Below are 13,992 nucleotides of genomic sequence, written 5' to 3'. Positions count from 1 at the left end.
ACTATCAAGGGTCACAAAAAGCATTATCAATTATAATAAAAACTTATTTTCCTTAAGGGGTTGTATTGCTAGTCAATCATGTTTTCCAGATGTTTAGCTCATTAAGGGGCCTTTTAATCTCAATATTACATTACCATCTGTTACTTAACTGATGGCAGAAAAACAGAAAGTTTAACTTTTTTGTTATAAATTTGAAAAGATATATCTAGAAGCTTAGAAATATCACAGTTCTTTCAGAAAGAAAGAGAGCCAAATTTAATTTAAAAATAGTTTTTTTCTTGCCTACAGCAAAACTCATCCAGCAGAAAACAGAAACAGAGGAAACTGTATACCCATATGTTATCCAATTTAGCATATTATTTGAAAGGGATGGTTCTTATTTTGTACAGGGTATTCTTTTATAAAATTGTTGTTTGCATAGTCAAAGCCGTTCCATCTCAAAATATCCAAAAGCATCAACTGGCTTTTTACAACTTAAACCTATGTGAAACAATCACAAATTAACAAGATTTCTTTCCCCTCCTTCATTCTCACATACATCCAATAACATTTCACCTCTTTATGTCTGTAGTTTGTTCCCTCTCTTGATTAAAATGAGTCCTAAGGAAGGTGTTGACTCAATGACTATCCATGTGGGACCATGTGCAGAAATCATTATATTTTATGGCGTGATGGGCACAGGGTCATAGAAGAGGTCTTCTTACTCACCCTTGGTCCCTCTTGAGCGTGTGCGCCATGCTCCATCTTCACCATCTGCATCCATCTGTAATAGTAACAAAAAGTCTCTAGTTAATCCTACTCAGCATTGAAGGCAGTAGTGGAGGAACTGTTAATGTGTCTTACAAAGTTTCCATAGGCCAAGAACTTATTAATCTTGTCACTCATATAAACTGCCATCTGTGAATATTATTTAAGCATAGTTCAGAAGATATTCATAATGGTAAAATATTTAATTAAGCAATTGCTAATTATTCTTTCTGGACAAGTGCCAGTGTCTACAAGTGACTCTTGAAGATTCACTTTCTGATCCCACTGAAGTGAGATAAGTACTGAAGGAGGTACTTATAAAAGACTGCACTGCTTTGTCACACTGGTAGCAGTAACGGGTTTGGAACACTGCATAGGTGCAGTGAGGTGGCTTAGAAAAACAACACTAGGAACAAACATCATCATCAGATACAGTATAATGGTGAATCTGTTGTTTATGGACAAGGTTATAACAAAGCCAGACATTGTTAGAGATATGGCATGGAGTGACCAAACATGGAGAAAAACTTCTGCAACTTCTGCCTAACGGGACTTTCCCCAAGGTACTTTAAGGGCTAGCATGCTCCTGGCTGGTTCAAGCCAACCCAAAATCTTAATAACAGAAAGTCTATGGTTAAGCCAAGGGTAAGAGATCTTCCCACAATTTATCAGATACCGATATACTAAACTGTTGATGGATACAAATTTATATGAGTGCATTTACATTTCGTACATTAAATAAGTATTCTAGATCTTATGTTTAGTTTGAAGCAATATTACTACTAGGTGTAAAACAATTACTGTTTAAGAAAATATATTAAAGTTTAACTGTAACAGTACATAGTTAACAGATCGTCCCTCAATTTATCAGATAATGATATACTAAACTGTTTGTTAATGATGATATGAGTAAATAAAAACAGGATGTCACCCACTGTCTGCCTGTATTGTGGAGAATTACACACCTACAGTGCCATTCATTTCTTGCTCATTTGAGTTATTGGGTACTCTAAAGTAAAGCTATGATTAATATCAGTTCAAGCTGAGATTTGCAGTGCATATTACATTTTTTGGTCCAATTTAATTATGGACTGTACGAAATTCAGGCTGAGAAAGTGGGAAGTTTACAAGAGCAACTGTTCTTAAAATATATGTTGTTTTTTCATCTAAGCAAGAATAGGAATAGTAGTGGCACTTCTGGTGTTTGATCTGACCCAGAAAAATACACAGTCAGTTATTAGTTTAGAGTTTCTCAGAAATATAAAGGTCCCAAAATTTGAGAAGAAAGTAATATTGTGTATGTAAAGTGCCATCAAGACGCAGCCAACTTATGAAGACTCTGTAGGATGTTCAAGGCAAGGGATTAAGTAGAGGTGATTTGCCATCGTCTTCCTTGGTAGTTTCCTATCCAAGTACCAACCCTGCTTAGCTTTTGGGATATGATGCAATCGGACTATACTATAACATTCAACATCCCAATATCATAGTTGCTTGAGTTTAACTCACTGTATAATATAAACCCTGATATAAAGTCCTTCTTAGATTTTGAGAGATTCTCAACATAGGATTAACCTGGGGATAAAGCTGAAGCCAAATAGGCGATTCCCGAAAAGCCGAATAGACATTCAGCTTTTCGGGTTCCACTATTTGCCTTTGTTCAGAGGCATGGCACTGTGCTTTCTTCCCCCTTTCTTCCGTTTTTTTTGGTTGACTGGTTTTGTTGGGGCCCTTTTGAGATAGGGTTATTTAAAAATGGGGCTCACACAGTCCCATCCGGTGGGATAAACCCCCAACTAAAAAGAGTCAGACAGCTGCAAACCACCAGGCTTCCGAAGGAGATTTTAAGTCAGTCAAGCTTTATTGAGGTACATAACCAGCATAAGTCAAGTGAGACCATTATAGCCCCACACACAAAATACACAGCCGTCAATACAAAACAATACTTTGCACTATATACCTAAAAAACACCCCGATGTGACAGAACATATAACCACAGACCCAGAAAACCTAGAACCCGTTAATCTTCTTCCTTCTTGAGTTCTTTACGGATCCTAACAGCTGCAGCCAGAAATCTGGCACATGCAAGAGAAACCTGAGGATTAGAACCCACTATAAGCAGGTTTCCTAACTCACAATCTGGGAGACCTAAAAGTCTCTGTAGCAGGGGTTGTAAATACTTATTACGAATTTCTTTATAGAACCCACACCCCAACAGGATATGTTCAATAGTTTCCAATTTGCCAGTACCACACAAACAGACGCGCTCTGCCATTGGTACCTTTGTGTTGTGGCCCTCCAGAACCGCCGAAGAGAAGGAACCACATCGGAACATAGAAAATGCTCTTCTATATGTCGGAACTGTCAATTCGATAAGTAGGGAACTGACAAAGCCACATATCTCTTCTGGGAAGGAGCTAGAAAATATGGAACCATCGCAATATCATTCTGTCTCTCAATATCAAACATTCTCTGCTTGACTATGGCGTTTGCTTGATCTAAGGCCATTATCTGGAGACACTCAGGTGAGAAACCCAGCATGAACACCTTTTGATGAATGGCTCTGAGCCAAGTGGAACAATGGTCATCTTTGAGTATTAACGAAGTAATATCAGAGGTGCAATGACTAAGCTTAAGCCATGCATTAATTGAAGCAAGACTTACCCTTCCCTCAATTTATAATAGTCCCATTTCTAGGGGTAGGGTAGCATTAGAGACACTTCTCGGTAATTGGAAAATAGCTCTTAGAAACTTAGATTGAACCATTTCTAGAGGGACAAAACTAGATGGAGGTGGGCCCAATAAAGTCCCGTATAAAAGTTGTGGTACAGTCTTAACAAGGAGTAATTTTAGAGCCACTGGTACATATTTCCCTCCTTTTGTATGGAAGAATCTAACAATGGCTTGGGCCGATTTCCTACCTGAGTTAGCTGCATACTCAAACCCCAGATTTGTAGAAAAATCTGCAATCTTAAAAAATGGGGGATTTAAATCCCCCCAAATAATAGAAACATGACATCTGTAACTTTAAGAAATGAATGTACCCTGAGCTCTAATGATACTATATTCAGAGAGAAAGTTGAAGACTGGAGGGGGCAGATAAAGGGGGGTGGGAAGAAGAAATGGAAGCAGGGAAAGGGGAAAAGCTAAGGGAGGCTGCCATAAGAAAACAGTGTGGAGAGGGGGATATAGATAAAAATGAGATGCCTCTGCAAATTCTTGTGTGTTCCCCACTTGTATTGTTATATTTATGACAAATGCATGTGATAACATCTCATGTGTACATCCAGTGCTACTATTCAATGCTGTTACCAGCCTATTTTACAATTTAAGGGCCTGGAGGAGAAATCTAGTATCTGGGATTTTATCTTCAGTATGTAGGGTTGCTGGGCCCTCTTTGCCACCAGTGGGAGGTTTTTGGGGTGGAGGATGAGGAGGATGGGGTTTGAGGAGGGAAGGGACTTCAATGCCATAGAGATCAATTGCCAAAGCAGCCATTTTCTCCAGGTGAACTGATCTCTATTAGCTGGAGATCAGTTGTAATAGCAAGAGATCTCCAGCTAGTACCTTGAGGTTGAATTCAAAATATGGCACAAGACAAATGTTTCCAATATAGGAAAATAACAATGCAAATCTTGCTTTTAGAGGAATATATTGAGAACAAATTACATACAGTCTCACTTCTAGAGCAACAAATATGTGACAATTCATTCAACACATAAAGGAGTGTACCTTTCCTATGTCTTTGGACGGCAGAAGTAAGACGTCTTACTTCTGCCGTCCAAAGACATAGGAAAGGTACACTCCTTTATGCGTTGAATGAATTGTGCACGGAAAGACTGAAGGCTTGAGAAAGTTAACATGAAATGGAATTATACCGGATTTCCATTCTACCACGTCTTGTTTCCGTTGCTCATGTGATTCAATATCTATGAACTCTATTGACAACGAATTTGATATGAACTGAGCCTTTGCGCCTGTATATTCTTATATTTTGTTTTAATTTTGGGATCATTCTTTGACCCATTGTCACATATTTGTTGCTCTAGAAGTGAGACTGTATGTAATTTGTTCTCAATATATTCCTCTAAACGCAAGATTTGCATTGTTATTTTCCTATATTGGAAACATTTGTCTTGTGCCATATTTTGAATTCAATACTCCTGTAAGCACTTGTAAGCCGTTGTTTGATTAGTACCTTGAGGTTGGCAACCCTATCAGTATGAGGCAAGCAGCATAAAACTATGCTCATTTGCTTCTGTTAGAAGCCTTTGCAAGTGAAGAGAAGGAGCTGACTAAAACTTGACTGCCTCTGGTTTTCTCTCAAAGTTCTGAATATCCCTAAGATCTTTAGATCTCCCTAGGGGCTCCATTAAGAATTACTGATCTAGGAGCAGGAATTGTTCTGCCTGTGGGCCACATTTAGCTCACTAAGGCATTGCCCCAGGGACATGCAAAGTTCTATCAACTGAGACTCAAAACATGATTATCCTTCATAACAGCTTATGCAAGAACTGGTATATACTTCGTATGTAGTAGACAAAGAGTAGCTTGCATAGGCTTTCATGCTTTACTACTAGGGTACCCAGGCATGGCCTGCAACCACAAGGAGATGGGGAGAGGTGAGGCCTTCCCTTGGAGGGAGGCAATTGGTGGCCTGAGGCACAGTGATGTCACTTCTGGTGTGACCCAGGAGTGACATCGTCATGCAGAGGGCAACATTCTAGCATTCACCCCAAACTTTATGGCTTAACCATAGAGTCCTGGGTGAATGTGAGAGTATCACCTGGCTTGATAACACTTCCAGATCATGGCAGAAGTGACATCATCATGCCAGAGATGCTGATTGCCCCCCCTTTTTGCCCAGGTATTTCTTCTTGCTTGCCAGATGAATAGTGGTGGGGAACAGGAGCTGGGACAGGAGATCTCCCACTCCCCTGCAAGAAAGTGATAGCCATTTACTACACTACACATACATACCCCTCCCAATTTGCTTAAGTGGATCCATGGCTTCTTGAGCCCTATGAGTTACTATAATCTTCATCCAACAATAATTCCACATTAAAGACGTGATGGTCCCAAATGCAGAATGCTCCTTTAAAAAGAAAGTATACTTGTCAACCATAGCTTTACAGCCTACAATAAACCATACCTAGATGGAACAGCACATGGTTAAAATAAATCCAGAAAATTGTGAAAATGCACTGATTTTGTGAGATTGTAGATAAAAAGTTTATAGTTATATTTGCATGTGGAGTCATCTTGTAAAATGCATGGATTCCAATATGGAACTAGCCACAAAGCTTCTTTACCTGGCACTATGATAATCATATTCTTGCATGCAACAATTATTCTGGAATGCATATTTCTGCTGAAATAGTGGCAAGGGAGCTTTTGCACCCATCCCCCTCAGAGAAGTGGAGGCCCCAGACCTTTGGGGTGGTAAAAAGGAAAGATTGTCTTATGTAGTGCAGCTGATGAGAGGGCAGAGATAAAAAGCCTACTTGAAGCTCTTCCCACATTGTTTGGTGCACTTTTTAAACTGAGAAACTCCCCATCCTTCCCTCCCTGTGCAACAATGTGGAATTAGCTGGATGTTTGGGGACTGAGCAGGAATTTTTAGAGCTGGCAACCCTAGATAGTGTTGATGGGGAACATCTAGGGTTGTCAGGACCCTCTTTACCACTGGTGGGAGGTTTTTGGGGTGAAGCCTGAGGAGGGCAGGGTTTGGGGAGGGGAGGGACTTCAATGCCATAGAGTCCAATTGCCAAAGTGGCCATTTTCTCCAGGTGAACTGATCTCTATCAGCTGGAGATCAATTGTAATAGCAGGAGATCTCCAGCTAATACCTGGAGGTTGGCAACCCTAGGAACATCTCTGCTCAATTTTAGTACAGGCAAGGAAAAGCCTGTGGCCATGTAGAGCTTGGAGCCAGGATTGTTTACCCAAATGCTAGCAAACCCAATGAGGCAGTCTTTTAGGGAAACTGCACAATGTGGGGAGTGAGTTTAATTATTTGTGGATGGTAATTAATAAGCTCTAGTTTAATGCATGCATTTTGTCTGGTGTCGTCATTTGGAGGTGGGGGTGTACCATTTGGCAAAATTGTTCACCAATGACAAAGACCACCTGCTGTTCCCAGTAGATGGTGGTAAGATCAGCAAACTCTAAAACAAATTCAGCATTTTATTTGTTTGCCTATTCTTTTTCTGTAAGACACAAATCTGTGTTCATGATAAAAATCACAAAACACAATGCTATTAATCTGAAGTCTTCAGTGTATATATTACAATAATTTGATATATTATATTACATATTATATCTTAATTCTGCATTTTGCAGGAAACAAGGGGGGTGAGTAAAGCAGATAATGTTGTGATACTGGGTGACTTCAACTACCCTTACCAAGTAGGTAAACATGTGTTCAAGTCATGCTGTAGAAATGAGATTCTTAGACATCATAAATGAATGTGTACTGAAACAGGACACTTTCACACAGCCCAAATAATGCACTTTTAATCCACTTCCAATGCACTTTGAAGGTAGATTTTACTGTGTGAACTGGCAAAATCCACTTGCAAATGATTGTTAAGGTGCAGTGAAAGTGGATTGAAAGTGTATTATTTGGGCTGTGTGAAAGTGCCCTTCGTCACAGAGCCAATCAGATGGGCAATGATCTTGGACTTGGTTCTGAGTGGGCTTAAGAACTGGTAAGAGATGTAGATGATGTTTTACCAGTTGGGAACATAGACCACAATGTTATTAATGCAGCACTCATGTCAATGGAAAGTTACCCCTAAAGTCCAAGACTGTAACATTTGATTTCATAAGAGGGAATTTTTAAAGGGGATAGTTAAAAGGACACTGACTGGGGAAACACAAGTAAGTCAAATCCCTAGACGATGCTTGGAAGCTATTTAAAACCACACTAACTGAAGCCCAGGTATAAAACTGACAGAAACATTATGCACTAGGAAAAAGCTGACTCAAAATTAGCTTCCAGAAAAAGACTGGGATAAAAGTGGTCTTAAAAGAGCTGGAAAAAACTTGAGGTGTGTGGAGATGGGACAAAAAAGAAGAAGTGAAAACTAAGGCACAAAAATGCATGTGGAAATCAGGGGATAAACTGAAGCACTATGGGGCCAAAAAAAAAAAAACATGCAGAAAAGCTTCTGTTCACTGTGGGGCATATACCCATGTGGCAGCCACTACTTTCAGGAAGGGAGTTTGAAGAACTGAGTCAGATTGCAGTGATGAGAGGTGAAGTTCTAAACCTACTGTGGAAATGAAAAATAGTAAGTCTCCAGGTCCTGATGGGATACCCCCAAGAGTTCTTATGGAACTCAGTTGTGAGATTGTTGACCTCCTAACCTGTATATGTAATTCATCACTAAAATCATCTACTTTACCAGAAGACTGGAAAGTAGCAAATGTTACACTCATTTTTAAAAACGTGTCCAAAGGGGAACCAGGAAATTACAGGGCAGTTAGCCTAACATCTGACCCAGGCAAATTAGTAGAAACTGTAATGAAATATACAATTATTAGGCACATACAGGAGCAAAGCCTGGTGAGGGGAATATCAGAATGGCTTTTACAAAGGGATGTCTTGCCTCCCTAAAGTTTTGGAGTTCTTTGAGAAAGTGAACAAGTATATAGATAATGGTGACCAGGTAGACATTATCTAATTGGACTTTCAAAAGTTTTTTTTGGGGGGGGGAAGTACCTCACCCAAAACTCCTAAGTAAGCTTAGCAGTCATGAGATAAGAGTACAGGTCCTCTTATGGATTAAAAATTGGTTAAATGACAGGAAGCAAAGAGTAGGAATGGACTGTTCTCACAATGAACAGAAGAAAGCAGTGAGGTCCCATAAGGATCAGTATTGGGGCTGGTGCTTTTTAATTTGTTCATAAATGATCAGTAACTAGGGGTGAGCAGTTTAGTGGCCATAGAAGTCCAAGAGAATTTTCACAAATTGAGTGAATGGGTAACAATATGGCAAGTGAAGTTCAATGTAGTTAAGTTTTAAAGTGATGCACCTAGGAACAAAAATGCCAGTTTTAAGTATATGTTCTGGGTTCTGAACTTGCTTGGACTGGAAGGGAAAGAGACCTTGGGGTTGTAGTGCATTGCTCAATAAAAATGTCAACCCAGCAAGGAAAAAACATACTCTATGTTGGGGATTATTAGGAAAGAACTGAAAACAAAGCAGCCAATATTGTAATGCTCCTGTATAGTAGTAGTAGTAGTAGTAGTAGTAGTAGTAGTAGTAGTAGTAGTAGTAGTAGTAGTAGTAGTAGAAGAAGAAGAAGAAGAAGAAGAAGAAGAAGAGTTGGTTTTTATATACCAACTTTCTCTACCAGTTAAGGGAGACTCAAACCAGCTTACACTCACCTTCCCTTCCCTTCCCCGCCCCACAACAGACACCCTATGAGGTAGGTGGAGCTGAGAGAGCTCCAACAGAGCTGTGACTTGCCCAAGGTCACCCAGCTGGCTTCGTGTGTAGGAGTGGGGAAACAAAGCAGTTCACCAGATTAGCCTCTGCTGCTCATGTGGAGGAGTTAGGAAGAACTTTCTAACACTTAGAGCAGTTCCTCAGTGGAACAGGCTTCCTCGGGAGGTGGTAAGCTCTCCTTCCCTGGAGGTTTTAAAGAAGAAGCTAGATGGCCATCTGTCAGCAATGCTGATTCTATTACCATAGGCACATCATGAGAGGGAGGGCACCTTGGCCATCTTCTGGGCATGAAGTATGGGTCACTGGGGGTGTGGGGGGGAGGTAGTTTGGAATTTCCTGCATTGTGCAGAGGATTGGACTAGATGACCCTGGTGGTCCCTTCCAACTCTATGATTCTATGAGTGGGGAATCAAACCCAGTTCTCTAATCTGGAGAGTCCACCGCTCCAAACCACCACTCTTAACCACTACACCACACTCGATAGATCTATGGTGCAGCCACATTTGGAATACTGTGTGCAGTTTTGGTCATTGTATCTCAAAAAAGACATTGCAGAGCTGGGACAAGTATAAAAGAGGGCAATAAAGATGATTAAGGGATTGCAGCACCTTTCCTATGAGATAAGTCTAAAGAGTCTGGGACTTTTCAGTTAGAAAAGAGACAAGTAATTATATATACAGGGTAGAGAGAACAGATAGAGAGAACTTTTTCTCCCTCTCCCAAAATACTAGAATTTGAGGGCATCAAATGAAGCTGACGGGCAGTAGATTCAGGATGTTGTCTTTATACATCAAATAATTAAAATGTGAAATTTGCTGCCAAGGGGTGATGGCCACAAACACAGACAGCTTTAAAAGGAGATCAGACAGATTCAGGGAGGACAGGTCTATCATTGGCCATGGTGACTAAAGGGAACCTCCACATTCAGAGGCAGTAAACTGCTGAATACCAATGCCAGGAGGCAACATCAGAGGAAAGCCTCAGCCTCTATGCCTGTTGTTAGCCCCCCAGAGTGACTGGTTGGTCCCTGTGTGAGACAGGATGTCCTTCCATTCTTATTCATGTACTACTAATGCCTTTATTTACAAAAGAAATACTCCTATATAAATCTTCTGATTATTTTAATGTTGGAACTAACATAATGAAGCTGTGTGTTAAGTGCCGTCAAGTCGCTTCCGACTCATGGCGACCCTATGAATGAAAGTCCTCCAAAATGTCCTAACTTTGACAGCCTTGCTCAGATCTTGCAAATTGAAGGCTGTGGCTTCCTTTATTGAGTCAATCCACCTCTTGTTGGGTCTTCCTCTTTTCCTGCTGCCCTCAACTTTTCCTAGCATGACTGTCTTTTCCAGTGACGCTTGTCGTCTCATGACGTGACCAAAATACGATAGCCTCAGTTTAGTCATTTTAGCTTCTAGGGTCAGTTCAGGCTTGATTTGATCTATAACCCACTGGTTTGTTTTTTTGGCAGTCCACGGAATCCGTAACACTCTCCTCCAACAACACCACATTTCAAAGGAATCTATTTTCTTCCTATCAGCTTTCTTCACTGTCCAGCTTTCACACCCATACATAGTAATAGGGAATACGATGGCATGAATTAATCTAGTCTTGGTGGCCAGTGACACATCCTTACACTTCAAAATCTTTTCTAGCTCCTTCATGGCTGCCCTTCCCAGTCTCAATCTCCTTCTGATTTATTGGCTGCAGTCTCCCTTTTGGTTGATGGTGGAGCCAAGGAATAGAAAGTCTTGAACAATTTCAATTTCCTCATTGTCAACCTTAAAGTTGTGTAATTCTCCTGTAGTCATTACTTTTGTTTTCTTGATGTTCAGCTGTAGTCCTGCTTTGGCACTTTCTCTTTTAACTTTTAGCAGTAGTCGTTTCAAATCTTCACTATTTTCTGCCAATAATGTAGTGTCATCAGCATATCTCAAATTATTAATGTTCCTCCCTCCAATTTTCACTCCACCTTCATCTAAATCTAATCCAGCTTTCCTAATTATTTGTTCTGCATATAGATTGAAGAGATAGGGAGGTAAAATACATCCTTGTATGACACCTTTGCCAATTGGAAACCATTCCGTTTCTCCATATTCTGTTCTAACTGTGGCCTCTTGTCCAGAGTACAGGTTGCGCATCAAAACGATCAGATGTAGTGGCGTCATAATGAAGCTAGCTGACTGTATATTATGGGTCAGCTCAGATGCAATGCAAAACTATTGTTTTATTGAACTGATCATAGTTGCTTGTGTAAAGGAGCACTGGATCCACTGTGGGGAACATGCATTTGAAGTGGCATCATGCAAAACCCACAACACCTTTGAATCCTTTGGTCCCCTGCATGCCCCATTCAATTTAAGACATGAGACAACAGAACGGGCTTAACTTAGTTTAGTTACATGGCTTATATACATCATAAATGTTAAATATATCTAATGTTTTAAAAGGCAGCCGGCACTAAAGAAGCCCAATTTGTGACTTCTATCAGTTTGGGCCGCTCCACCCTAGCTCCAATCTCAGCCAGCAGTTACGCCAGCCTTGTTTATTTTTGCCTGCACATGAAATGTGCCAAGAGATGCTAAGCTTCATACATTTACTTATGTACTTCGTTTACAGCCTGACTTTCTTTCTGGGACACAAGGCAGATTACAAAATACATGGATCCGTGTAGCCAGTTGGGTAGAGTTCATGCCCTCCCTCAACATGTCATATGACAGCTAGAGGTTTGATTAATGCTGCTCAGCACCATGAACATTCCCTTCCAAACACACCCCACCATTGAACAAATGGTAGGCTGTTCAGGATCTGCCGTCCATCTTACCAGATACCTCTAGATACTTGACAGTTAGCCCTACCAGTCCTAAACAACCCACCCTATTTCTGCCTCAACTGATTATGGCTTAACCAGTCAAAGACCAGTCCTAGTTAATCTACCTGCCCCAGAAAACATGAATCAGTGTGTGTGTGGGGGGATTTCCCATAAACAGCCAATCATAGAGGCTGCGGGTTTTAATAGTTTGTTAATTTTAATGATTTCATGCTGTTTCATGATTTTGTCATGTTTTACTTTGTGAGCTGGCTTGAATAGGTTCTCTGGAGAGGCAGCATATGATTGTTCTGTATAAATAAATAGCTCTTTTTTTCTCCATACAGTCAATTTACACAACCATTTTAACGTGTGTGTGTGTGGGGGGGGGGTGTATGATTTGAGAAGCAGCTGTTTTTTCCCTCCATTGTCCTCACTGAGTAATTTATATACTGCCTCAATATACATGGTGATTTACAGATATCAGAAAGACAGATCCATGTCCAAGGGGAATACTTCCTAAAAATTGCCAAAAGAAATAAAATGAGTAGTGGAGAGGACAATACAAGTTTAAACACTAGAACTATCTGCAGTGATGGAACATCTGCATGGAAATATCAAGTCAGGTAATTGAAGATACAGGATTGGATGGAGGAGGGAAATTTGAAGGAAAGACATGAGATGCCCAGGCACAGTATGTAGAAAGAGTAGCAGAGGGTTGAAAATAGAGGATCTCCACAGAATGTGTGAATACAATCTTACTGGAAAAATTAGTCCATAGTATGATAAAAGTAATATTTGGTGCACGTGATCAAGCAACTGAGCAATTTGTTCTGATGGAAAGGACTTCATTTGGGTGTGCATTCTTGGAAAGATCATCTTCACTGTGTCTTCTCCATGTCTCTGCTGTAATTTTAGCATGTGATTATATACTGTGTGGCTATGCCATATGGGGAGACTAATTATGTAGACTGGGTCTCAAATTTCATTAATTCAGATCTAACCATATAAAATGTCTGTGTAAAAGAGTCTGTAGTGACACTGCTGATAACACTGCAGTGTTATCTAGATAATACTGTTGCTCACTATACACCCTAGTTTCTAGCAATGCTTCAATCTAACATTGCAGATTTTCAGTAATTTTTATTTGGAAGGAACATCATTGGCTGTCTAAAATGCAAACAGGACTTACTAACTGCTCATTACCACTGAAATTATAAATATGAACATAGTTTTCTCATGAGTATTATTATTAACTTCTTATTTAACTAGTTGTTAAAAAGTGTACATATTTTCCTTGGTCAAATGTTGAAGGATACCCCTCAATATGTTCAGCTTTATTGTAAAGTCTACACAAAGCACAGAATACCTCCCCTTTCAAGACAATGAAAAAGGGAAAGAGGCTGAGTTAACCAACAGAAAGATGAAACATTTGTGTGCTTCTCTATTTTTTCCAGCTAATTATTATAGAGGACTACATGAGACATGGAACATATGGTACATGACATATGACCTAAATAGCTCTTTACAGGAGTAAACAAGCAGTCAAATGCTTGAACAGATTTTTGAAAATGTTATGCAAATACTTTAATAACTCTGTTGCTTCCATGTTGTCGCATGAAATCTGAAACCAGAAAAGAATATACATATTTTCAACAGTACCCGGTGGTGAGAAACAGAATGTCATATTTTGTCGGCTTGATTTACTGCTAATGATTAGCAACCACTGAGATTAAAAATAACGTGTTTGTTTGATCAAAGACTGAAACTTGCCTGTAGTAGCTTGCTGCTATTCAAACAGTATATGGGGTTGGTTGCAATGTGACTGCAATGGTAATGGGAAACATGGCTGTGTTCTCTGATGCTGACTAGTGATTGAAGGCACTGACCTGCCATAGACTTATAATAGGGGAGCAGGTGTGGCAATGATGGACTTTAATTTCCTTTAATAAACCTTTTATGTGCCACACTTTTACTGCCATT

General features: G+C 39.9%; 1 protein-coding gene across 8 annotated transcripts in view; it reads right to left on the bottom strand.

Annotated features, from left to right (window-relative positions):
- Positions 1-13,992, bottom strand: part of ST18 (ST18 C2H2C-type zinc finger transcription factor) — a 220,013-nt gene that overhangs the window by 78,440 nt on the left and 127,581 nt on the right. For all 8 annotated transcript variants that reach the window (XM_056854242.1, XM_056854241.1, XM_056854240.1 and 5 more), the window contains one exon: positions 709-763. In XM_056854242.1, the coding sequence (XP_056710220.1) occupies positions 709-763 (55 nt within the window). The remainder of the gene's footprint in view (positions 1-708; positions 764-13,992) is intronic.

Source organism: Euleptes europaea, chromosome 8 (assembly GCF_029931775.1).
Source record: "Euleptes europaea isolate rEulEur1 chromosome 8, rEulEur1.hap1, whole genome shotgun sequence".
Classification (NCBI taxonomy): domain Eukaryota; kingdom Metazoa; phylum Chordata; class Lepidosauria; order Squamata; family Sphaerodactylidae; genus Euleptes; species Euleptes europaea.
This window is presented reverse-complemented; position numbering and strand designations above follow the sequence as displayed.